The sequence below is a fragment of the Aspergillus piperis genome, assembly GCF_003184755.1.
Source record: "Aspergillus piperis CBS 112811 unplaced genomic scaffold BO85scaffold_28, whole genome shotgun sequence".
Lineage (NCBI taxonomy): Eukaryota > Fungi > Ascomycota > Eurotiomycetes > Eurotiales > Aspergillaceae > Aspergillus > Aspergillus piperis.
Window position 1 is genome coordinate 222730 of NW_020291618.1, and position 24417 is coordinate 247146.

The 24417-nt window shown below is 52.3% G+C and overlaps 10 protein-coding genes across 10 annotated transcripts; 5 read left to right on the forward strand and 5 right to left on the reverse strand.

The window, feature by feature from the left end:
• Nucleotides 1-151: 151 nt before the first annotated feature.
• BO85DRAFT_430883 (uncharacterized protein) lies at nucleotides 152-1425 on the reverse strand (the record flags this gene model as incomplete). The annotated part of the gene is made up of 3 exons (XM_025658304.1): nucleotides 152-698; nucleotides 798-871; nucleotides 965-1425. The coding sequence occupies 3 exons, from the start codon at nucleotides 1423-1425 to the stop codon at nucleotides 319-321; spliced, it is 915 nt and encodes a 304-aa protein (XP_025510751.1). The 3' UTR covers nucleotides 152-318.
• Nucleotides 1426-2288: 863 nt separating this feature from the next.
• Nucleotides 2289-3471, reverse strand: BO85DRAFT_174364 (uncharacterized protein). Its single transcript, XM_025654308.1, has 4 exons — nucleotides 3278-3471; nucleotides 3191-3209; nucleotides 2987-3064; nucleotides 2289-2885 (listed from the first exon to the last, which is right to left on the reverse strand). The coding sequence occupies exons 1-4, from the start codon at nucleotides 3317-3319 to the stop codon at nucleotides 2311-2313; spliced, it is 714 nt and encodes a 237-aa protein (XP_025510752.1). The 5' UTR covers nucleotides 3320-3471; the 3' UTR covers nucleotides 2289-2310.
• A 199-nt stretch (nucleotides 3472-3670) lies between these two features.
• On the forward strand, nucleotides 3671-12119 carry BO85DRAFT_505740 (polyketide synthase; the record flags this gene model as incomplete). The annotated part of the gene is made up of 4 exons (XM_025664343.1): nucleotides 3671-5561; nucleotides 5637-5796; nucleotides 5873-10511; nucleotides 10582-12119. The coding sequence occupies 4 exons, from the start codon at nucleotides 3671-3673 to the stop codon at nucleotides 11818-11820; spliced, it is 7929 nt and encodes a 2642-aa protein (XP_025510753.1). The 3' UTR covers nucleotides 11821-12119.
• BO85DRAFT_492729 (carboxymuconolactone decarboxylase family protein) lies at nucleotides 12062-12769 on the reverse strand (the record flags this gene model as incomplete). The annotated part of the gene is made up of 2 exons (XM_025663792.1): nucleotides 12062-12530; nucleotides 12618-12769. 2 exons carry the CDS (start codon nucleotides 12767-12769, stop codon nucleotides 12062-12064), a joined length of 621 nt encoding a protein of 206 aa, XP_025510754.1.
• Nucleotides 12770-13083: 314 nt separating this feature from the next.
• On the forward strand, nucleotides 13084-14455 carry BO85DRAFT_430891 (monooxygenase; the record flags this gene model as incomplete). Its single annotated transcript, XM_025658305.1, has 3 exons — nucleotides 13084-13245; nucleotides 13306-14365; nucleotides 14424-14455. The coding sequence occupies exons 1-3, from the start codon at nucleotides 13213-13215 to the stop codon at nucleotides 14453-14455; spliced, it is 1125 nt and encodes a 374-aa protein (XP_025510755.1). The 5' UTR covers nucleotides 13084-13212.
• Nucleotides 14456-15031: 576 nt separating this feature from the next.
• On the reverse strand, nucleotides 15032-17523 carry BO85DRAFT_383057 (phosphoribomutase PRM15; the record flags this gene model as incomplete). The annotated part of the gene is made up of 9 exons (XM_025656497.1): nucleotides 15032-15192; nucleotides 15243-15919; nucleotides 15968-16257; nucleotides 16309-16489; nucleotides 16608-16630; nucleotides 16685-17004; nucleotides 17105-17183; nucleotides 17348-17392; nucleotides 17503-17523. The coding sequence occupies 9 exons, from the start codon at nucleotides 17521-17523 to the stop codon at nucleotides 15032-15034; spliced, it is 1797 nt and encodes a 598-aa protein (XP_025510756.1).
• A 401-nt stretch (nucleotides 17524-17924) lies between these two features.
• Nucleotides 17925-20206, forward strand: BO85DRAFT_453739 (fatty acid desaturase). The gene is made up of 2 exons (XM_025661119.1): nucleotides 17925-18367; nucleotides 18442-20206. Exons 1-2 carry the CDS (start codon nucleotides 18162-18164, stop codon nucleotides 19907-19909), a joined length of 1674 nt encoding a protein of 557 aa, XP_025510757.1. The 5' UTR covers nucleotides 17925-18161; the 3' UTR covers nucleotides 19910-20206.
• Nucleotides 20023-20369, forward strand: BO85DRAFT_174402 (uncharacterized protein). The gene has a single exon (XM_025654309.1). It carries the CDS (start codon nucleotides 20136-20138, stop codon nucleotides 20310-20312), a length of 177 nt encoding a protein of 58 aa, XP_025510758.1. The 5' UTR covers nucleotides 20023-20135; the 3' UTR covers nucleotides 20313-20369.
• A 487-nt stretch (nucleotides 20370-20856) lies between these two features.
• S10a (40S ribosomal protein uS10) lies at nucleotides 20857-21894 on the forward strand. The gene is made up of 4 exons (XM_025661120.1): nucleotides 20857-20905; nucleotides 20981-21149; nucleotides 21237-21460; nucleotides 21552-21894. The coding sequence occupies exons 2-4, from the start codon at nucleotides 21108-21110 to the stop codon at nucleotides 21634-21636; spliced, it is 351 nt and encodes a 116-aa protein (XP_025510759.1). The 5' UTR covers nucleotides 20857-20905; nucleotides 20981-21107; the 3' UTR covers nucleotides 21637-21894.
• Nucleotides 21826-24211, reverse strand: BO85DRAFT_453742 (FG-nucleoporin nup42). Its single transcript, XM_025661121.1, has 4 exons — nucleotides 23975-24211; nucleotides 23814-23897; nucleotides 23559-23589; nucleotides 21826-23503 (listed from the first exon to the last, which is right to left on the reverse strand). Exons 1-4 carry the CDS (start codon nucleotides 24018-24020, stop codon nucleotides 22003-22005), a joined length of 1662 nt encoding a protein of 553 aa, XP_025510760.1. The 5' UTR covers nucleotides 24021-24211; the 3' UTR covers nucleotides 21826-22002.
• Nucleotides 24212-24417: the final 206 nt, after the last annotated feature.

Consider the following 24417-nt stretch of genomic DNA (forward strand, 5'->3'; position numbering starts at 1 on the left):
CATCACAGCCATGACATGCAGGGATGGAAGACCGATCAATACCTGAAGCGGCAAAGGCGAGCCAGCGCAGTTGACGCTAGACAATACACCATGCAGCAGTCAGCCGCCGCAGCGTGTTGGCACAGCCTTACAGTTATCGCTTAGTCAAATTCACCAAAGCAAATAAGGTTCCTTTTTTGCATTGCTACGCCACTAAGCGAACTGCGGACTGACTTGCCGCTATTTACCCTGATAAGATACCCTGAATAGAACAATTGATCAACCACAGCAACACCGGTCAATGCCAACGCCACCCCCTTCGTTTCCACGTAAGCTTAGTTAAGACACTACGATATCATTCTTGACTATAATCTCTCCGGCCCTAGGTGCACTCCCTCGCATCGACTGTGGAGCTATAATGGACGGCTCCACCCAATTAAGCGGGACTATATCATTGTTGCTATCTGCAGGATGCGGAAAGTCGCCGCGGGGAACGCCTCCCCCTAAGCTTGAACCCCGCTCAGGGCGCTTCTGGTAGATAAACTTGCGGGTGGAGGAACGATAGGAATCTTGAGGCGTGCCGGTACTGCCACCCCCGAGAGACTGGAATTGGCGGGCGCAGAGATGACGGATGAGGAGAAAGATACTGGGCAGACAGACACTGATGACCGAAATGGGGATCTCGGATCCCAGCCAATAGACAGGAGTAATGATGTTAACTGATTGGTATGTTATTATTATTATTCTTCCTTGTTTTGCTTGAATGGAGAATGCCAAATAGTCTGAAAGGAGGAGAGGGTGGGTGGAATGAGGCTCACAGGTAGGATCGGTTTGAAGTCCGTCGCCAGATTGAACGATCGAGACAAGTCGACCAATAGAGACAACTACCACTCTAGACAACATAAGCAAGTCGAACGATTAATATTGTAGTTTCTATAAATAAAAAAAAAAGGGAGAAGGGGTGGGTAACAATGATAATACTCACAAATAACCGAGCACAATCACACCGATGGCCAGCATCTTTCGGGTGGGATTCATCTTGAGCCGCAGGACCATAGGCACCGGAAGGACCAGGATGAAGACATCAATAATCAAACTGGGAATGCCACTGCCCATCCACAGAATGCGGGAATTATCACATCGACCGGGCAGGGTGGGGTACCAGACCTTCTGGATCGGCGTGCATTCGAAGATGACGGAGAGGAGAATGCCCACCAGCCAGAGGGCGTTCAATGCATGCACCACATAGATGCAATATCGAAAGCGGGTGTTAGCCTGGCTGAAGAGCCGCGAGTAGAAGAACAAGGCTGAGGCTTTGGCCACCGAAGTGCCCGTGTCAAACACGAAGTACTCCGCCCAGAGAAGTTTCAGGAAGATTGTCAAATTCTCCGCTGACACCACCTCCACATGCCGCCCCATGCCAATGTCGCACATCTTGAGTCCCATGGCACACACGGCAATGTTGATCATCTGTTGACATTTTAGTGGAGAAAAAAAGGAGGAAAGAGAGAAACACATCCAATCGGAGATTAAATCAGAATACTAGTACTTACCCCCGCCAGAAGAGCAGCCCAGTCATCCCACCATAGGCGTGGAAATGAGCCCTTTGTGGGCAATTTCGTTCGCGACCAGAACCGCAGAGCAACGGCAATGCTTGGTAGAATGGCCATGACAATTAGCAGAACCCGCATGCGTGGGCCTCGGTCCTCTTGCAAGTTGACTTCCGTTGTGCCTGACATGATCTCTTCAAGGATACTGATAGTAATGGTAAAGGTGGCAGTGAAGACAGCACTATGACGGTACGAAAGGTAGTGTGATAGGATCTTGGCCTGATGGTAATGGTAATGGTAATGATGATGGTGATGGTGATGGTGGTGGTCTAAATAGAGAACAACTTATCTCAGACGTCGATCGGCCATGCTAGGATGGAGCTGAAGCGGACGCTGACCCTTACTGATGTACAACAAACATCAATGTCACAAAACATCCATCCCAAAGTCGTAACTACAGTCCATCGAGCTTAGCCAGCCCGCCCGCCCACCTCCCTTGAGGGCATGCATTAGTGCTTACTTTTGGGGGCCAATGCATGGATGGCCTGAGAGCACGGCGGGAACTTCTATTAATGCTTGTCATTGATGAGAAGGAAGGGAAAATGCGTTAGATGGCATGAAGGGAGGGTGGGGGCAGAATGTCTGCGCCCTATTACGGGTCCTTCTGGATCGAAGACCGGGAGGATGAATAGGGACGGCGGTAGGTTAGCCCTGCAAAATAGTATGTTTCAAGACTAGTCCCATTTCTCTGTCAGCTGCAAGTGTATTATTATACCGTCTCTCAACACGTGCTTCCCACTGCGCCCAGCATGCGTCGAATAGCGTTGACACTCTCCACCAACACCTCGTGGTCTCGAGCCCCAGGTACCTCATGCCCTAATTCATGAACACACTCCCACCGCACTGCCGCATTGCAGCAGGTCCAAAGGGCCTTAGCATGACCGGGGTCAATTGGGTCATTAGCCGCCATGATATGCACTGTCGGAACTCTGATTTGCCGTTCCTTGCAGTCCCAACCACCATTGTCATCATCATTCTCCACCTTCTCCTCATCTTCCTTCTGCAGGCCTTCCTTTCCCGCCCCCATCACATTGCATAAGGAACGCTCGTCTGTCATTGGCAAACGACCACATATCAAGATGGCGCAGCGGAAGGGCAGTGCCTGTGCGGGCTCGTCTCCGAGCAGCATAGCACTGGCTAGGGGGGCGCCTTGCGAAAAAGCGATCACCCCATCAAACGGTCCTTCGGTTTCCACGTAGGCCTGCAAATGCGCCTTGGCGGTGGTAAATGACGGCTGGCTACCAGGGATGTAGTAGGCATAGTACTCATCCCCGCTTGTTGCGAACCGTTCGATTGCTATTTTGGAAACTGGTTAGTATGCACCAGCAGGCCTTTCGCATAACCGAGTCTTGATTTCCGTCTTACTGGAATATGAGACTCGGGTAAATATGACGCACCTGGGGCTTGAGGCTGAGGGATATGGCCCTCGACGAATTCGTACGTATGATTACCACCAAGTTCATATCGTAGTGCCGCTAGTCAACCCACACACCGAGGGCGGTGCGAAGTTAGTCCAGATCAAGCCAAACCATTTGAGTGCACCTTCAGAAAGAGAGAGGGTGAAGGAGGGCTGAGTAGAGGGCTGGTTCTTTGGCTCCTACCAGTTTGAGCTTCGAAGATCTGTACGTTCAGTTGCTTGAGTTAGTAGCCATGATGGATTGCGAAGATATTGTGATTTAGTAACTGACCTTGCTGTTAGTGCCAGCTCCGTGAAGGCACAAGAAGCGCATAGTCAATAAGGTGAGCGATGAAGTCTAGAATGGCGAGTTAATGAGATGATGCAGAAATATGTTTGGAGGCTTAGGGTAGAAATTTGCTGAGCTCTTCCAGGGTTATTTGCACGAATTATATACTGCCTTGGAGGGATGGCCTGGGGGGAGCTGATGACTAGTCAATGATGGAAAACCCGAGTGTCTTACGACATCTTCCTACTTTGCTTCGCTTATGGACAGAAGCTCAGACTGCCGAGGAAGGCTGAGGTATAAAGGCAGCTCACTCTCTTGTCCTCCTTCCGGAATTGTTCAAGCCCATCTCAATGATTGAGATGCTTTCCCTATTTCTTAGTATTGCACGTTGTACCAATGTTCTTCGAAAGACACCCAACACCAAGTACGTCCAGCGAGGGCGCTTACCATCTCGATGAGGATCGTGAGTTTGCGGAGCCCATTGCCGTATGTGGTATTGGGTTCAAGCTCCCTCAGGACGCCGTTTCGGAAGATGGCTTCTGGAAGATGCTCATGGAACGCCGCAGTGCACGGACTGAGTTCCCCGGGGATCGAATGAATATCAACGCCTTCTACCATCCTACGCGACGTAATGAGCTCAGCACGCGTGGCGCACATTTCCTGCAAGAAGACCTGAGTCGCTTCGATGCTGACTTCTTTTCAATTACCCCATCCGAGGCAGCGGCCATGGATCCCATGCAGCGATTGCTCCTTGAGACCACAGTGGAGGCTCTGGACACGGCTGGGATTCGGATAGAAGACCTACATGGATCTCGGACATCAGTTCATACCGGCTGCTTCTCCAATGACTACCTCCATCAATTGCTCAAAGACCCTCAACGACTACCGCCCTACGCAGCTGTCGGCGCCTCTCCGTCCATGCTGGCAAACCGAATCAGTTGGTTCTTCAATCTGCGTGGACCGTCCTTTAATATTGATTCGGCTTGCTCTAGTAGTGCCCTGGCTATTGACTGTGCTTGCCGCCTCCTTCTCAGTGGTCAAACTGACATGGGTCTTGCCGCCGGGTGCAACCTGCTCCTCGACCCGGACTACAGCATTATACTCAGCAATAACCACATGTTGTCGCCCGATGGCCGCTCCTACGCCTTCGATTCTCGTGCAAACGGCTACTCACGTGGTGAAGGCGTTGCTGTTCTGGTGCTCAAACGCCTCTCTGATGCCCTTCGCGACAATGATACCATTCGCGCTGTCATCCGTGCCACCGCCAGCAATCAAGACGGCCGCACTCCCGGCATCACACAGCCTGCAAGTGAGGCCCAATCTCAGCTCATTCGAGAAACTTATGCCCAAGCGGGAATTTCTTTACATCATACACGGTTTTTCGAGGCCCATGGCACCGGTACGCCGATTGGCGATCCAGCAGAGGTATCCGCTATTGCTGACTGCTTTCGCAACCACCGCACGGCAGATAGTCCGCTATACCTGGGTGCGGTTAAGACCAATATCGGACACCTTGAAGGTGCAAGTGGAATAGCCGGTGTTATAAAGGCTATTATAGCCGTGGAGCGCGGCATCATTCCACCCAATACAAACTTCGAGCGACTGCATCCACAATTGGAACCCTATGATTCTTGTTTGGCTGTACCCCCGGCGCAGGGCATCATGTGGCCTCCAGCTGAGATCCGTCGCGCTTCAATAAACTCCTTTGGGTTTGGAGGCAGTAATTGCCACATTGTCATCGATGATGCAGCAAGCTATCTCCGACGACACCAGCTACAGGGGAATCATCGAACTGTGCCGGACGATGATCGTAGCCTCGGGCAGTTCATGCGTCGGCCGCAGCACATGCGATGCAATGGGGATCTGTTACCGCAACAAGAAGGTATGGCTGAGATTCCACGATTACTTGTTTGGTCTGCGGCAAGCGAGAAATCCCTCAAGTCGCTTGTGAGCCGCTGGGCGGAAACAATCTCTAGCGGAGAGCACCAACGCGAGCCGTATTGGACAGCACATGCCGCCTACACGCTTGACTCACGCCGCAGCGTCTTCCCTTGGAAATCTTGTGCAGTGGCATCCTCATACACCGACTGGGAGCAGCTGAACGAGCGTGCCTCCGCGCCGAAGCTCACCGGCCCGACGCTCCCTCGGTTGGCGTTTATCTTCACCGGCCAGGGAGCACAATGGTATGCAATGGGTCGGGAATTGCTGCATTATCCTGCATTTTCCCGTGTTCTAATGGAGGCCGATACTCTGTTTCGCCAGCTAGGTTGTCCTTGGTCCGCAAGAGGTGAGTCAGAAGCAGACCTACTAAGTGTACAACGCTCGTTGCGTGCTCATAGCTGACTCTTGCACCTCACTTCAGAGGAGTTCCTGAAAAGCGAATTCACATCTCAAATTAACGAGCCACATATTTCCCAAGCCCTGACGGCTACGTTGCAGATAGCCTTAGTGGATCTTCTAGACTCCTTTCAGGTGCGGCCATTGGCCGTCGTGGGCCATTCGATGGGTGAAATTGCTGCGGCGTAGGAAAGAACCTTCTGCTTCGTTCTTCAGGTTGCTAACTTTCCTTAGATACTGTGCGGGCTTTATATCACGTAGCTCAGCTCTGCGTATCGCATACTACCGTGGCTACTTCGTGGCCTCTATGATCGAGCAAGACCCCAACAAAGGCGCCATGTTGGCGGTTGGACTGTCTGCGACGCAAGCCCAGTCCTATATAGCTCAGTTACCCGAGCCTGAGAAAGTGGTCGTCGCGTGCATCAACAGTCCTTCCAACACGACCATCTCCGGCGAGGAAAGCCAGATCAAGTATCTGGACCAGATGCTGAGAGATGCAGGCATCTTTTCGCGTCGCCTCAAAGTTGCTGCAGCATATCATTCCCCTCAAATACAACAGATCGCCGATGACTGCCGGCATCACTTCGGGAACCTTGAAGCGGGCCACCACTATCATACTTCACACTCGACAATTCCCATGATATCTACCGTAACTGGAGAGCCCCTAGACGGTGAGCGCGCCCGCAATGCCAGCTACTGGGTGGACAATTTGATATCGCCTGTGTTGTTTGCTCCGGCCATTCAACGTCTGTGTCGTGATTCTCCACGTTGCCTCCGGAAGAAGATCGACGGAAGCCATCGGAAAGCCATAGTGGTTGATCATCTGATCGAAGTTGGCCCTCACTCCGCGTTGCAACTGCCCATCTTCGAAACATTGGCCGCGTTAAATGACAGTCCAAAAGACCGTTGCACCTACCTATCAACGCTCGTGCGGGGCCAGCCAGCATCTACCACCCTGCTGTCTGTTCTCGGTCAGCTCTACTGCGCGGGGACTTCGCTTGATTTGCGCGCAGTTAACGACCCAGGTCGCCGTCATGAAGTCCTCATAGACGCACCCACTTACCCCTTCGATCATTCCGAGTCTTACTGGGCAGAGAGCCCAGTCAGCCAGAACTACCGGCTGCGGTCGCATGGCCGCTTAGCGTTGTTGGGAAGCCCGATTCCGACATGGAACCCCCTGGCCCCCGAATGGCGGAACTGTGTACAAGCTGCAGACATGCCATGGATCCGGGACCATCGGATCAATCGTCGCGTCATCTATCCAGCCGCTGCCATGATGGTCATGGCCTTGCAAGCCACCCATCAAATGGTAGGACCTTCAGGTCATGCCATTGAAGCCTATGTCCTGCGCTCTGTGCGCTTCCATCGGCCGATTGCGCTAGAAGGATCTGAACAGACGGGTAGCAGTGGCTCGGATGTGCTCGAGACTCGACTCTGCTTGAACAATGCCTCACTGCCTCCGGAGGCGGATGGGGTATCACGGTGGAACTTTGTCGTGTACTCTATGACTAAAGAAAATTCCTGGCAAACAAACTGCCAAGGGGTAGTCGAGGTACATCTAAGTCAGCAGAAAGACCAGAAAGGAGAGGAAGGAGAGGAAGCAGAGATGAGGCACTATCAACGCCAATGGGACAAGCAAGTCACAGAGTGTACTGTCCAAGTCCCAGCCTCCAAGTTCTACGACCACCTCAAAAAGCACGGCTTCCACTATGGCCCCTCAACGCAAGGCATGAAGAGCATCCGGACTGATGGAGTTGGCACCGCTCTGGCGTCACTCAATCTAGCACAGCCGTGCCTATCATCCCCAGGGATGGACGAGTATCCTATCCACCCAGCATCACTCGATGCATTTCTACAGCTTAGTTTGGTAGCTCAGAACCGAGGAACTATGAAGGACATGCCAACGCAGGTGATCTCGGCTATTGATCGGTTATGGATCTCTGGGGAGGGATGGGCCGATATGGTTGCCAGAGGTCAGGACGTCGTCTCCGCAGCCATGCAGATTGAGGTCGATGGTCCCCAAAACAAGTCTTATAATGGATACGTCCTATCCCCTTATGCGGACGGCCAAAATCCGCAACTGATCCTAGATCGACTCGAGACGACGGCAGTGTCTTCCATAGACAGCGAGGTCGTCGACCATTCCCAAACTGCAGTTTCTCCGCTTAACGACCAAAGGGATGATGGCAAGTCATGGTACACAGTGAAGACGGACCTGGCGATATCAGCTAGCACACCAGGAAACATACTACAGTACCTAGAAGGCCAATGCGGCGTTGACCCCCCTGGCCCGAGAGAGTTTTTCCGCAATGTGCGCCAATACCTTACTCTTCAGATGCAGAAGATATGCGACGCTCTAAATCCATCCAAAATCCCTGCCAAACCGCATCTACAGCGATACGTCGGCTGGATGAAATGGCAGTTAGCCCAAAAGGATCAGTTGACGGCACGGGGTATCATGAACCCAGAGGAAGAGGCAAATTTGCACCACCAAATTGCGGCACAAGGCCGTCTGGGAAACTTCTACCTGACCGTGGCCGACCACGCCCTTGGGGTCCTTCATGGAGAAGTTGATGTTGTACAGCTGCTATTTGAGAGTAACCTAGTCAATGACTTCTATCAGGCCTATGAGTCCTCTGTCTCGATCTATTTGAAAAAGGTCGAACGCTATGTTGCCACAATGGCTTTCAATCGCCCTGACATGGATATCCTGGAGGTCGGCGCCGGCACGGGCTCCTTCACAGACCATGTGCTAAATGGGATCTGCTTATCGGGGACAAGTTTGAGATCTTACCAATACACCGATATCTCCCCAGCTTTTTTTGACAGGGCCCAGCAGCGACTCGCATCCCATCCTCATGGCCGCCGCATTGCGTTCCAAATTCTGGATGCGGAACAGGATCCCCTCGAGCAGGGTTTCACGGAGAACACGTACGATCTTATCGTGGCCTCTAATGCGCTACATGTGACCAGAAACCTGGAAAAAACCTTGGAAGCCCTCCGCCGTCTGCTTCGACCAGGAGGTCAGCTCATACTGCACGAGGTGACCCGTCCAGATAACATTGAAGTAGGATTTTCGTTTGGCTTGCTGCCGGGCTGGTGGCCGGATGCAACAGATGATCGTCCGATGAGCCCGGTCGTCAGCGAAGCTAGATGGGACCAGATCATGCGGGCTAGTGGATTTGTCGGCGCGGAAATAGTCCTACGTGACTATGCAGACGAAGAAAGCCAATTGATGAGCGTGATAGTTGCCACTGCTGGAGAGATCCAGGAGCAGACTGCAACCGTGTCTTCGTCTTCCTCTTCTTCATACGTTGACATTGCATTGGTCGTTGAGCCTTCCTCCCCGCTGCAGATCAACTTGGCCAACCGCTTGATGGACATTCTCGTTGCAGAGGAGTCGGCGTACCAACCCCGTGTCGTGATGTACCCGCAGACAACTCCCCCAGGATCGGTGATTATTAGTCTACTTGATCTAGACAACATAACGTCGATCCTGGGACGACTTCACGGCGAAGAAAGCTTTGAGCGTCTGAAGGCCCTACTCCTCGGGGCACGAAAGGTACTTTGGCTGACCGGTGATGATGAGCGCCATCCGAGTTTCGGCATGATAGATGGCTTTGCTCAGGTGTTTCGCATTGAGAATCCACAGATTCCCTTGCAGATCTTGCACATGGATGCAGCTTCAATGGCGTCGTCTGAAGGCCTTGATTCTTTAGAGGCCACCCTAAAAGTTGCGTCAAATCAGCTGATGATGACAAGATCATCCCCCAACTGCCGGGATGACTACAGTATCAAAGACAACCAGGTATATGTCCGTCGGATTCAGGAAGACCTTCCCTTGAAGAGTAATATCAAGGAGATTTTGAACGGCTCCCAGACAACATCTGAGCGCCTCGGGGATATCCGGCCGTTTGCGGTACGTTGGCCGCAAGATCTTGCTTCTGGTGACAATGCTGAAATTGCATGCCCCCTTCAAATTGATGTGGAGCATCCAAGACTATCTCGGGCTCCTGAACCGGACGAGGTGGAAATTGCAGTGCATGCTGTGCGACTTGATGATCAGCTTGGCCGAATCCGACAATGCGCGGGACGCATTGTCCAGGTTGGCCGCAATAGTCCGTTCTTGGTCGGTGACAGGGTCTGCGGTGTCTACTATAGCAGCAGTACCAGCAATGCTGATGACGACGACGACACTCTGACCTCCACTGTTCGCACGCACAAATCTCTGGTGGCTCGTATTGACAGCTCTTTGAGCTTCAATGAGGCAGCTGTTCTACCCCAAAGATATCTCGCCGCGGAGTATATTATCGGCTTGATGTCGTCGTTTGCCGAAAGTGCTCCAGCAGTTGTTATTCATGGAGCCCACACGGGCATTGCCAGAGTGGTGGTAGACCTGATGGCGGGCCGATTCTCTAAGCTTTTCCTTACTGTTCCCTCTGACTCGAACTGTGAGACAGATGAAATTTGGGAACAGGCAAAGAATAACGAATCCGTGTCCGTGTTCACGTATGCCTCGTTTCTACGGAAACCCTGGTTTTCTGGCCCTGGAGATGGTGCAGATATCGTGCTGGACTTTGTCGACTCGGATCTCTTGGATATAGCCGATCAGATAGCACCCTTTGGAGCAGTCATTCGTGTTATTGACGGCAATTCTCGCTTTGTATTATCTAATCCTCAGAAGCTGTGCATACCAGCCAACATGTCCATGCATACTGTCGACGTGGCCCAGCTCTTGCATCGTCAACGTCCGCGGCTGCGGATGCCATCAGCCGTGGTGGCGCCGACAGCAATCAGAACGGCAAAGACTACTTCTGACTCTGTCAAGCTCTCCACCTTGCTGAACCAATCGAGAAGTACGAGAAGGAAGCAAATTATGATAGAATTCGATGATGATTCGGTAAGTAATGCCTCTTTAGTACTTCGTCTACTTTTCTGTCAAGTACGGAGACTAATTCGTGATATCCTAGATCCGCAAACCTCGCCAGCCTGCTTATTCATTCGATCCAAATGCATCCTACCTCCTTGCTGGGGGCTTGGGAGACCTGGGCCGATGTGTAGCCCAATGGATGGTGCGACGCGGTGCGCGATATTTGATTCTTCTATCACGCTCCGGGCCGCGTACTGAAGCAGCCCGAAGGATGATTGAAGAGTTAGAAGCCAGAGGCACCACAGTCTGTGCACCAGCCTGCGACATCATAGATATGACAGCACTACAGCGAGTACTGGATGAGTGCAGACAGACGATGCCCCCAATCAAGGGATGCATTCAGATGACAGGAGTGTTGCGAGACGTGATGTACGACCGCATGACCTTCACGGACTGGCAATCTTCCGTCCAACCCAAAGCTTCCGGGTCCTGGAACTTGCACACTCTATTGCCTCGTGGTCTCGACTTCTTCATCCTGGCTGCCTCTCTGACTGGACTGATGGGCCAGGCTACCCAGATCAACTACGCAGCCGGAAACTCCTACCAGGACGCGCTGGCACGTTACCGTCTCTCGCAGGGCGAGCGAGCAGTATCTCTAGACCTAGGCGTCCTGGAGACCAAAGGACTCCTCACGGACGCTTCAGGACTCTTCGATCGATTTCTCTCCACTAATTTCCACTACTTGCTCCGGGAAACCGATATTCTGGCCATGTTCGAGCATTTCTGCAACCCCACTCTTCCTATTGAGGAACTGCCCGCTCAAGTGGCCACGGGTTTCATGCGTCCCTCGCTGCACCCTAAGCAGCTGAATATGCGATTCCCAGTGACACTGGACCAGCCATTCTGGAAGCAGATTTTTGTTTCCACAAATGCAGACGATGACATGTATAATGGCCAACAACAACCTCGGAATAGCAACACCACCCCCCTCGATAACCAACCGGAAAATCACCTCGATTTGCACAGCGCGTTATCCGCTGTCGCTACCGGGACAAATGATACTGTCAAGTCCACCACCACGGAAGTCCTGACCACCATCGCCACGGAGGCCCTGGCCGAGCGGTTCTGTCAGATGGTTTTGATGCCTCGGGCGAAGTTGAACGTAGAGGAGCCATTCCATCGTGCCGGAGCCGACTCCTTAACGGCGGTAGATCTACGAAACTGGGTTCTGAAAGAGGTCGGGGTCGATTTGCCTGTCTTCGATATCTTGGGAGAGCTGCCAGTTTCTGCGTTGGGAAGGATGGTTGCGCGAGAATGGGCGGTGGTTCATATAAAGTGAGAGTTTTATGATGATGAGGTGAATACATGTTTTAAGAAGTGTTATGTCTTTGTGGGCAACGCCAGTCCATCTTCTTCCCTTTCTCTGTCTCAAAACAAGGTACATCCAAGGTCCTTCTCGAAAACCGCAAACAACCTCCCAAAGAAAAAAAAAGAAACAGTCCTGCAATTTCGAGACAACAACTGACACACCAAAAGACACAAAAAACCCCCGCAACCCCCCACTATCAACAACAAACTCTCTACTCATCATCCGTCCCATCTTTTTCACCGACCGCATCCCCGCTTGGAACCGCCTCATTTGCCAAATTCGACAGCAAGCAAACATACATATAACCGCCTACGACATGAGCCACCTCCGCCACCTTCTCCCTGCCCAGGGCAGCCACTGCTGCATCGAAATCCTCCGTGGAGATAGGACCCCTCGACCGCGCCATCGCCAAGGCTGCCATATAGACAGCCTGCTCAGCTTCAGATAAACCGGCAGGAGGAGGCTGCTGCTGGTGTTGTCCCTGCAGGGCCTGCGCGATCTGCTCATGGGAGAATCCTGCAGCGCGGGCACTGTGAGAATGGGCGTACTGAACATAGGGCGCCTTGTGTTCAGCTAAAGTAGCGAGGATGGCGAGCTCCTTCTCGCGCGCTGTGACGTGGGGTTGGGACCCGATGGAGTAGGCGAAAGAGAACCAGGGCTTGATGATGGAGGGGGTGTAGCTGGTTTCGGGTTGTGGTTAGTTAGTTGGATTGGGGGGGGGGGGGGGGTACGATGAAGAGATGTCAAAAGAGAGGATGTGTACGTACTACAGAGGAGAGTAAGGGCCCAGAATGACGCCTGAGGGACCCTGCCATTGTACTTCGGGAGGCAGGTGAGAGAAGATGCGGCGAGCACTGGGCTCGACCAGGCTCTGCTCGGCCGTCTGTTGGTCTGGAGGGATGGCAGGGAAGCGAGACATTGCTGTAGAATCTTGTGGGGACTTCGAAAGTCGACGTATAAGGGAGAATTGGAGTAGTAAAAAGGTTGAGGGAAATAGAAACGATGGAGACCTCAATTTCAGCAGGTGTCCTGGACCCTCTTTATATAGCATTGGGCGGAGCAAGACCTCAGCCCCCAACTAGGGTTACTGGTAGTAGTAGATACTACTTAAATTGGCTGATTGGTTGCAACTCACTGATGCAAGTCTGTTAGTGCTGCCATAATATGCAAGTCGACATGAATAGATGGAGGTTGAGGAGGGGGCGAAGCAGTAATAGTAAGAGAACTGATCCCCTCGCCAGTAGTATAAGAACCCTAACCTCCCCCTTCTCACCTTCTCTTCTCTTCTCCATCTTCTTCTATTCCCATCTCCCCTTTCCCTCCTACCATAAGATTTACTTAGCTCATACTATCAAACCCACCATGGCGTCCCCATCCCCTTTGAAGATAGTCATCGTAACAGAACCCCCCCTCCCTCTTACATTCATGCTCCCAACCAACTAACCAATAAACCAGGTCGGCGGCTCTCTCTCAGCTCTAATGCAAGCCATCACCCTCCACCAACAAGGCCACACCATCCAAATCCTCGAACAAAGTCCCACTCCCACTCCGCCTTCCCACATGGCCGGCGTCAGCATAGGACCCGACGTCCTAGCTTTCCTCTCGCGCTACGACCGCGTCTCCCACATTCCGTTAGGAATCCCAGCCACTCAGCTCCAAACCGTAGACCACGCAGGCCAACCGCAGCCCTTCCTTCGCATCCAGCGCACCATGACCTCCTGGGATGCATTGTATTTCCGTCTTCGTGCCAACTACGACGGTCTAGCCAGTGACTACATCCCTAACCCTCCAGACCCCCTCCCTACCTTCCCAGATGAATCCCCAAGTGAGGCACGAGCCCGCGCACGATACGACTATGGCCAGCGAGTCATCGACATATCCGAGATCCCGTCAACAGGAAAGCTAGCCATCGTCACAGAGAATACCACCAGCAACAATGACACGAAAATAACAACAACAACAACACACGCAGCAGATCTAGTCCTCGGCGCCGACGGTCCCCGCTCCATCGTCCGCCAACTCTTCCTACCCCCATCCCCTCAATCTGCTGCCACCACCAACAATGAAAACCACCGCAAATACGCCGGCTACCTCGCCTGGCGGGGCATCATCCACGAAAGCCAAGTGCCACCCACAACCCTCTCCCTCTTCTCATCCAACATGACCTACAACATCCGGAAACACCCCACCCACGGCTCCCACATAATCGTCTACCACATCCCCGGACCCAACGGCTCCATCGCCCCCGGAACCCGCTACCTCAATCTCTGCTGGTACCAGAACGTAGCCGCGGAGGACCTCCCCACACTCATGACCGACATCCACGGCGTGCGCCATCACACCACCGTGCCACGGGGCCTAGTGCCAGCGCGGATCTGGGACTCGCAACGGGCGCTGGCGAAAAACGTGTTGGATTTCCCAGAGCCGTACATGGAACTTCTGAGGATGATTGATGCGCCGTTTCTGCATCTGATTACGGATTACCCGCCGATGGGGAAGACGTGGTTTTTGGATGGTAGGGTGAGGTTGGTGGGTGATGCGGCGGTGTTTTTGAGACCGCATATTGCGTTTAGTACGAATCAGGCGGCGATGCATGCGCGGTTGATGGGGGAGTTGGTGGGGAGGGACGGGGTGGGTGGTGGTGGTGCTGCGGAGGAAGAGTGGGAGTATAGGGTTGCTAGGGCGGGAGAGTTGCATTGGGCGAGGAGTGTTTGGTTTGGTGAGTATTTTCAAAATCCGTCGCTGCTGGGTGCGGTTTGGCATGATGCGGTTAGGTATTGGTTGTTGGCGGCGAAGTATTGGGTTAGGTATTGGTGTGGGTGGGTGGATCGGCCGGTTGTTTGAAGTTATATACCATCTAGTTGTAGAAATCTAGAGGGAGAGGGTGCTTTGGTTGTGTCGTTGGATAACTGCAGGTGGAATTAGTCTAGTATAAGGAGTATAACAGTTAGCAGCCTACATTCCCTGCCAATACGTACTTCTGAAATACCACTGCTACAGCCTTACTTCAAATCACTGACCCGAATTATCACGGTAGAGATTCATTGCGTCGTATTCATGCTAGTCTTGCTGAAATGGCAACACAGGGCCGGGGTTACCCTCTCCCCAGCTGTGTTCTATAGTCATTCATGGAACATAATAAAAGATTTCGCCCAAGCACCTCATCACTCTTACTCGCTGCTTATTTCACCGGGAACTTAATGCCCGAGGATGTAACCTGTTGCTCGCTGTACGTCATGGCTGGAGCAAAAGGCTGGACCCATTCCTTGATAACGGTCAGGAATGTGTCACGGACAGCCTCGACGGCTTGGTCCTGCGATGCTCCGCTGCTTTCAATATAGACTAGAATCGATATTAGCACTGCACATGGCTCTGTATGATTTTCGACGTACTTTTGACTTTGGGTTCCGTGCCCGATGCACGAATGGTGAATCTGACTTCCCGATCCAGCCATAGTGTCAGCATCTGGGTGCTCTTATCAACCGGAAGTGTGGGCGTGTGGTCCTCGGTTCCCGAGTCGTAACCCTCCGTCAGGTCTCGCCATCGCTGGATGTTGAAGGAGCCAAAGGACTTTCCGGCGCCGAACTGTCCAGATCTGATCTTTCGGAATAGGTCCATGGTGAGCTCTGGGTCCGTCGATCGGACGTAGGTGTTGAGAGTCTCGTGGTGCCCGTGTTCCTTGAAGAGTTGCTGAAGCTTCGTATATGGGGTGAGTCCTTGAGCATTCCATTTGGCTTGGGCTAGCAAGAACACCATAGCGGCGGAAATACCGTCCTTGTCGTAGCACACCTCCGGAAACATGTATCCAAGCGCCTCTTCAAAGGCGAATGGAACATAGTAGCCGAGTTCTTCGAGCCTTCGCGCGATGTTGCCCATCCACTTGAAACCTGTCAATGCTTCCTCGTAATGCATCCCCTTTGCCTTGGCCATTTTCTCCAACATGCACGTCGAGACGGTCGAGTTCAGCACGGCGATTCGTGTGTCGCTGTCGATAGTCTCCAAGGAATCAAACAAGTGCGATGCAAGCAGTACTCCCAAATGGTTTCCAGTGAAAGTGAACCACGATCCACTGCAGTTGGTTAGTGGGGTCCTTTGTTAAAAGTCAGCGGATACGTACTTGACCTTCTCAGCAGCCGCAAAGCGGTCTGCATCCGGATCATGTGCGATAATCAGTTCTCTGCCCTCCCGATCCGCGGTGCGCATTGCCAGATCCAAAGCTCCAACCTCTTCGGGATTGGGAAAAGCTACCGTGGGAAAGTCGGGGTTCGGTTCTTCTTGTTCTGGGACGACAGTGAAATCTTTGATACCAACGGAACGGCACAAGCTGGGGAATACCAGGCCTCCTACACCATGCAGAGGAGTGTACACAAATGGCTGTGGCTGCTTCCATTCCCGCACTGTGTATGTCTGCAAAAAGGGTGAGCCTGTGTTACCAAAGCACAATGCATCTAGACTCACAGCGTATTGCCATACTGCTGTGTTGTAGTGTGGCAGGAGATTGTCGTACGCCTTGGGGCGCAAATATTCACCGGGCTGCAAGTCTTTCCAAGCGTTGGGCCAGGGTGTCAAATTCTCCTCGATAGATCGAGCTATCTCCACATCCATGGGGGTATTGATCTGGGCGCCATTTTTGAAATAGCTGGAGCATGTTAGTGATAATCAAAACAGGCTGGATGAGCGCAACCAGACACTTTATAACCTGTTCGCCACGTCCGTCAGTGATACGGTCCGGCTGTCGAGGAGCAAGCCATGGCAACCTACCATTATCTTGTGCTGGATTCTAGGGCAGGATTAGCCACATGATCTTTTGAATTGACAGACAGGGGTGCCTTACATGGCTTGCCGTAACCATGATGCCTGCAGCAGCATGCAGTTGGGTTACACCGAAAGGCACCGTCGGCGTAACAGAAGGCTCGGAGTAGAACCAGACCGGGATCCTCTGTGCGATGAAAGCATTTGCGGCCAGAGCGGCGAACTTGGCGGAATTGTAGCGAGCATCATGGCCAATGACGACGCCATAGGAGGCAATATCACCATGGTGTTTCTTCAAGTACATCGCCAGACCCTGCGATGCCTGAATAACAGTCAAAGAGTTCATGCAAGAGAAGCCCGCTGCCATGCGACCCCGGAGACCAGCGGTGCCAAATTGGATTCCTGCAGTTTATGCGGATTAGACATGACAGGCAGGGGAGCGTAACGAGCCTAAATTCGGTACGAGAAGATCAGATGAAGCATGTCTCGAGCCCACACGTACTCTTTTGCAGGCGCTGCTGCAACTCCGCCAGCTCTCCTGCATCGCGCAACCGCTCAATTTCCCCGCGAGTAGAGGCATCCTAAAAGGGTTGGGCATTAGCAGTGAGGTTTTTGGAAGGTTGAAGAGGAAAGCGCATGAATAAGAGCATTGAGCAACAACAACACCTCCACCACCACCATTACTATGGAGGGGAGGTAAAACCGAGCTGAGCGGATCGGAATCTGACAAATGCAGGGGACTTACTTGGTCCCACTCAAGCCATTTTTGGATCAGCGGAGAGAGGGAATCCTGTCAGAAAGAACCAGGCGGACCGAGTCAGAACATCCACACTACTTTTCTGCCCCTATCGATTTAGATAGAGTGGTGGTGTAGCCGCGCACACCGGGAGTTGACTATACCTCTCCTGGGTTGGCGGCCATGTTGGATCATACGACGCTGACAACCGAACTGGGGGGAAGAAGACGGACGGTGGAGGGGGGCGGAGGGACTCGCGGATCAGAGCTTGGGTTTTGGGGGGGTAAAGGAGGAGAAGGGAAGGAGAGGAGGAGTCTGGGGAAGAGAAGTGCAGAAGAGGCGGTGGGAAGGGAATTAAAGGGAGGGGAAGAAATAAACTAAGAACAAAATAAGGGGAAGAAAGCCAGCTGGAGATTGAAGCTAGGAAGTAATAATAGTAAGTCAGTGGATGATGATGGTGGTGGTGATGATGATGATGATGATGATGGAACGGGGAATGAATGGGCGAGACGGAGACAGAAATGTGGGTGGAATGACACTCGCTGGATCGGGTGACGATCGCCGGCACGTTTCACCTTCGCGTCCCCGCTTTTTCTATTAGTAGTAGTTCCATCTTCATCCTGTCCTTCTACCTCCATCTGGTCTCTTTCTCTCGGTCTCTGGATTGTATCTTCTCATTCCACCACCCCCTCTAATCTTCCCCCCCTACTAGGTCTTTGCACTATACGATGCCCCCTTGGGCTGATCATTCACCCTCTTTGTAACCATCCCCTGTCCCCGATCCCTTGGTTGGAATTACACAGGTACCTGTTGCAACTGTACCATGGTCACCGCTCCTTCTACCTCCGCGGCCCGGAAGGACACCATTCTGTCCCGAAGGTATATCGAGGGTCTCATTTCTGAAGGCAAGCATGTCATCATCTTCGACGGTCGCGTACTCAGGGTCGATGCGTGGATTCCCTACCATCCTGGAGGAGACAAGTCCATCAGGCACATGGTTGGGAAAGATGCCACCGATGAGATCAACGCGTATGTAGCCCTCATGAACCCCGGGTGGCCCCGGATGCGAACAGACCGTTGACTCCGACTTTTCTCTGCTACAGGTTACACTCCAAGGAAGCGCGCCAGCGAATGTTGTCCTTTCAGATCGGTCGCATTGAGGGCCCATGGGTGAACTTCCTGCCACCCATCCAGGGCGGAAAGTTTCGTCCGTATACCGAGGATTGTTTGTCCGATGAAGAGAGCTCTGATCAGGAGAGTTCCGGTCAAGAAACGTCACAGCCGCCATCCCCGATCTTTGATGCCGTCGATAGCACGTCAGGTGCTCGCCAGCGGAAATCTGCGCCCGCAACCCCAGCCTCGGCCGCCAAAAGCGAAGAGTTCCAACCGAAACCCTTCTTTCTCGATGCACGCACGCAGGAGGAACTCGTCTTCGATACGGCCAAATACCCCTCGCTAGATTTGGATAATCAGGAGAAGATCAAGCAGAGGTATCGTGATCTGGACCGGCAGATCCGTGCGGAGGGGCTCTACGACTGTCGCTACTTCTCGTACTTTATTGAATGCTGCCGGTATACACTCTTCGCTGCCTTGTCCTACTATTTCCTCCAGATTGGATGGTATGCGACTTCAGGATTCTTCCTCGGATGCTTTTGGCATCAGCTTGTGTTTACTGCCCATGATGCTGGCCATATGGGCATTACGCACAACTTCCACGTCGACACGGTGATTGGTATCATTATCGCCGACTATCTTGGAGGACTTAGCCTTGGGTGGTGGAAACGCAGCCACAATGTGCACCATATCGTGACGAACGCCCCCGAACACGACCCCGATATCGAACACATGCCATTCTTCGCCGTCTCCCATCGCTTCCTTACCAGCCTTCGCAGTACCTACTACGACCGCATCATGGAATTCGATGCTGCTGCAAACTTCCTTTTGCGCTTTCAGAACTACCTCTACTACCCCATCCTCCTGTTTGGACGTTTCAACCTGTATCGTCTGAGCTGGGAATACCTTTTCACGGGTCAAGCCCCGAAGAAAGGTCCCGCCTGGTGGCATCGGTGGTTTGAGATTGGCGGTCAGGTCTTTTTCTGGATCTGGTTTGGCTATGGAGTGATGTACCGCTCGATTCCGGACTGGAGCAGCCGGCTTGCCTTCCTTTTCGTCTCTCACATGGTTACCTCTCCGCTGCACGTGCAGATCACCCTTTCTCACTTCGCCATGTCCACCTCCGACATGGGAGTCAACGAGTCTTTCCCGCAACGAATGCTCCGCACCACCATGGATGTTGACTGCCCGACCTGGCTCGACTTCTTCCACGGGGGTCTTCAATTCCAAGCCATCCATCATCTTTACCCCCGCATTCCGCGGCACAATCTACGTCGGACCCAGCGCCTGGTGCTCGACTTTTGCCGCGACACTGGCATCCCTTATACCATCTTCACCTTCTACGATGGTAACAAAGAGGTAATTGGCAAACTCGGCGACGTCGCAAAGCAGGTCCGCATTCTCGAGGAGTGCAGGAAATCGTGCGCGGAGAATGGTGTGTTCTCGGATCACCATTGAAGCCATTGAAGATTATCTATGCGAAGTCAGCGACCAAGCTAGATGCATCCCTTCTGTCACTTTATCAAACATGTACTATCCCCAAATCCTTGTTGTAAATAGTCCCACTCTACGCTACGCTACGCCACCCCACCCCTACCCCACAGCACTATATAGTCTTTCTGGTGATGGTCCGGATATGACTGATGGCTTTTGAGTGCCTCGCAGTGCAGTGCCTAATGAGTTAATGCCCCGGTCTGTGATTTATTGGTCTATAGAATGCGTTATATATTACATGAATATCGGAATAAGCTTGTACTTTTTGTGCCTTAGATTCCCAGTGTATGTGGAAGTTATACTCGATCATGATTTATCCCATGTATGCAATCACCATCAAGGTATGCTATCATACCAACAGAAATAAACCCCTACCACATGCCAAATCATACTAGACTAATTACACCATCATCATCTTTGTCCTAGTCACCCTTGTTGTGCTGTCGAGGACTATAACCTGACTAGCTATTGTACTCTTCTATCCATTACTACTAGATAAATATGAAGGAAATTTCGAATACAGTTATTAGTACAATTAAAATGATTTCATAATCCAATACTTGACAGCCACATTCAACATTACCACCACCTCCCTCACCACCATATCCCTCCATTTACAGCGTACAGACTATCTACTTAGTCCCAACATAGTATACTTAAAACAACTATCCAAACCGAGCCTCCCCAATCCCGCTGACTCACCGCCCTCCCTTTCCAAACCAGTGATCTAACCACAAACCAGCCACTAGCTCCCGAACCAGCTACTTAGCCGAGCGCCAAGCCCTCCACCCGCACAAGCAAGAAGAACGGATTAATAAAAATTGAACAAAAAAAAAAGACAGAATCACGATAATTGTTATTCCGCCCGGCAAACCATCCAGACTCTCTCCTCAACGGCCATCATCACCTTACCGAACCCTGATAGTTCAGGTCTTGATTGGCAGTCCAGCCTCCCTTGCGGTATGCCCTTCCCCCTCCTTCGCTCCTTTTCTCTCTTGTCTCTCGTCGACGACAACTAACTTCCAGGTTCAACAGCATCTCAAATCCCACCGGTCACCCCACCGTCTCAAAACTTCAATTCAAGATGTCTTTCCAGAAGCCTGAGAAGGATTTCGGCGAGGGCCCTGTACGTCTACCACCATCATCATGATACATGTATAACATGTCTTTCATTGCAATGCCATTGGGAGATGGGTTGATATATGTATCAAATCAATCAATCAATCAATCAATCAATCAATCTATGCGACGACAAATCACTAACAACATCTCTTTTTTGATGGGAATATAGAAGGTCCACAAGATCCGTATCACCCTCACCTCTCGCAAGGTCGCTTCCCTCGAGAAGGTGTGCTCGGAGCTGATCGACCGTGCTCGCTCCAAGTCCCTCCAGGTCAAGGGTCCCGTCCGTCTTCCCACCAAGACCCTTCACATCTCCACCCGTAAGACCCCCAACGGTGAGGGTTCCAAGACCTGGGACAAGTACGAGATGCGCATCCACAAGCGTCTCATCGAGTGAGTTTCCCCCTGCCCCAATATCTCTAACTCATATGTTATGATGAGTGTGAGAATGGAAAGGAAGATGGAAGCTAATATATGTGTTCAGCCTCCTCGCCCCCACCGAGACCGTCAAGCAGATCATCATCAACATCGAGGCTGGTGTTGAGGTTGAGGTCACCATTGCTGCTTAAACAAATCCCTACCTCTTCCTTTACTGGATACGGTTTGGGTTCGTGACAGGGGTGGCGCGGACGATGAGGTTATGTTTTGTGGTGCTGCTGCGGCCGTGCTAGGCATTCGTCGATACCCGCCAGTTCCTGGCCTGAAAATGAAAAAGTTCAAAAAGCAGTAAACTATTTCTCTTATCGAAGTGGATGATTGTACGGATTGTAGTGTAGTGTAATGGTATCAAATCTAGCAGTGATTCAACTGCTTCCGTTGTTCCGTTTGAGAATTTCCCGCCTGGACGCCCATTCCGTCCGTTAATAATGCTAATGATCTATATAATACAATGCCCAAGTAAACCATGTAAAAGAAAGTCCAAGAGCCTGATTTGGCTAAAAGTCGAAGCTCACCCATTCTGTCTTCGGGGGCACGCTTGGAATCACCCCGTCCTTGAAGCATCCGTTTTGCACGAAGAACTCGTACTGCGCGGTGACCTCAGCTGTATACTCCTCATCTTTGGCATGTGCGTCCCGTAAGCTGGCTGCGTCAGGGGGTCCATCTGGAAAGAAGATGCGGACGTAGGTCTGACGATCCTGCGGATGTAGATAGCAGGGTTCGTTGTTGATGTACTTGACCGGTTGCCCCTTCCAGGCAGAGAGCCTCTTGGTCATAGGGTCGCGGATGGTCTGACCTGTCAGCGGTGGGATGGGGTGTAGCTCATTGGGGTTGTCTATCTTGATGATGGCAGGAGGGCCGGTTCCTGCGGTAGCTGTTGGCGTGGATGCAAGAGCGGGAGCAGGCGCTGATTGGCCTAACTGTCCAAATCCGCTAGCGGGCTGTCCAAATCCTGAAGGTGCAGCTGGTTGGCTTGGAGCCCCGAAGGGACTCGGAGCTGCGGCCGTGGAGGGTTGTCCAAACGGGTTTGAGGCCGGTTGTTGTTGTGGTGGTTGTGGTTGACCAAAAGGCGAAGCTGTCTGTGACGGTTGACCGAAACCAGCAGGCTGTGTTGTCGAGGGTTGACCGAAGCCAGAGGACGCGGCGGGGGTTTGACTCCCGACCTGTGCGAACGGTGATGCTTGTCCGGCGGACTGACCAAAGCCGCTTGGTTGCTGGCTAGGGGCTGATATCTGACTAAATGGGGAGGCCGCAGCAGGTGTCCCGAATGCCGATGTTCCAAGGGATGATGGCTGGCCGAACGAAGACTGGCCAGTAGAAGGCTGACCAAAGCTAGGCTGGCCAAAGGCTGGTTTACCGAATGCCGATTGCCCTCCTCCCAAGCCTGAGGGCTGTCCAAATGCAGACCCTTGACCTAAAGCACTAGGTTGTCCGAAGCCAGGTGCTTGCCCCAGGCCAGATGTTTGGCCCAAGGCCGAGGGCTGCCCGAAGGCTGACGGCTGACCGAACGCAGATGGCTTGCCAAAGGGTTGACTGCCTAATCCTGAAGGCTGACCAAAAGCCGGTGCTGAGCTGGGAGCAGCGGGTTGCCCGAATGGTGAAGGTTGGCTAGGTTGCGAGGGCTGACCGAAAGCAGAAGGTGCTGGGGTGGAAGCAGGGCCGGTCTTGCCCTCCACGATATCAATTCTGTTGGGATGCTCATTGATACCGTCGACGACATACTTCACAGCACCGTTTAGATCATTCAGGATGACATCCATCTGCTTCAAGGCCTCCCCATACAGAGCTTGAGCTTCTTGGACTGCCTGGTCGGCGTTGCCTGCTGCGGCAGCCTCATAATGGCGCAGTCGCAGTTCTTCAAAACTCCGCTCTCGATTAGCGCCTCCAAATAATTGCCTTGGGGCGTTTCTGCCGGGACCGTAGCAAGAAAAAATCCATTCTGGCCGGCCTTTCCCGGCGGTAAGATCGGCCTTGATGTCCGCCGTAGTGATTCCATAGCTGTGGGGTGTCAGATAGGTCCCATGTAAAATAGCTTGACTGAAGAACAACTTACTCTGCAGATTGCTGAGTCTGGGCGCCACGGCCTATGTTTGAAGTTAGGAAATCTCACAACACATGGTGGAAGCAACAAATCGTGAACCAAGTCACACAAGTATAATGCGGTGACAGCTCTTGAAGAGAACAAATGACGATAATGATATAGTTCAGAGTAGACGATGGAAGTCGGCAGCCATAATGCCTTTAAAGCCCATTCAATAGACAGAGCATGCTGTGTTGTGTTGTCTCCAACAGCAAACACTAAACGTACCTCCGAAACCTCCCCCAGCAAGTGCCCCGAAACGGTTGCCGGAGCTCAATGTCTGCTGGCTGGGGTGCTCAAATTTACAACGGTCTGGAATGATTGTTAGTCCACTGTCCAGACTGGAACAAGAGCAAAAATCTGATCTTTGGGGCAAGGTATCTTCGTACCTCCAAATCTGCACCGCCCCTGCTGAAAGTACGTGCAGACAACCATGTCGTATTGGGCCTTTGCGGCGTCGGACAGTACGAGAGGCCCCTGCTGACCGTCTGACGGTGATGATAAGAGCTCAATCAAAAGTCAGAAACCCACGAATTGGAGCTATCTTTTTGATCAATCGTTAGAGAAGGACGTGACGAATAAGTAGCCTCTTAAGTAATATCAGAAAGCGAAGCGCGCGCTGCTGGTCGCGGTGTATAACTAGAGAGAATCTGCGGATGGCCGGTGGTGGTTGGATTGATCCGGTGACAGTACATTTCGCCGCCTCAGGCTGCAGTATTGGCCGGAAATCCATGCATAGTGTATGGACATGGTATTGTAATTTACACATGTTCCTGCCCGCGGAGCTATCAAGAGCCGAGAATACAATTTGTCTGTAACATTCTAATTATTC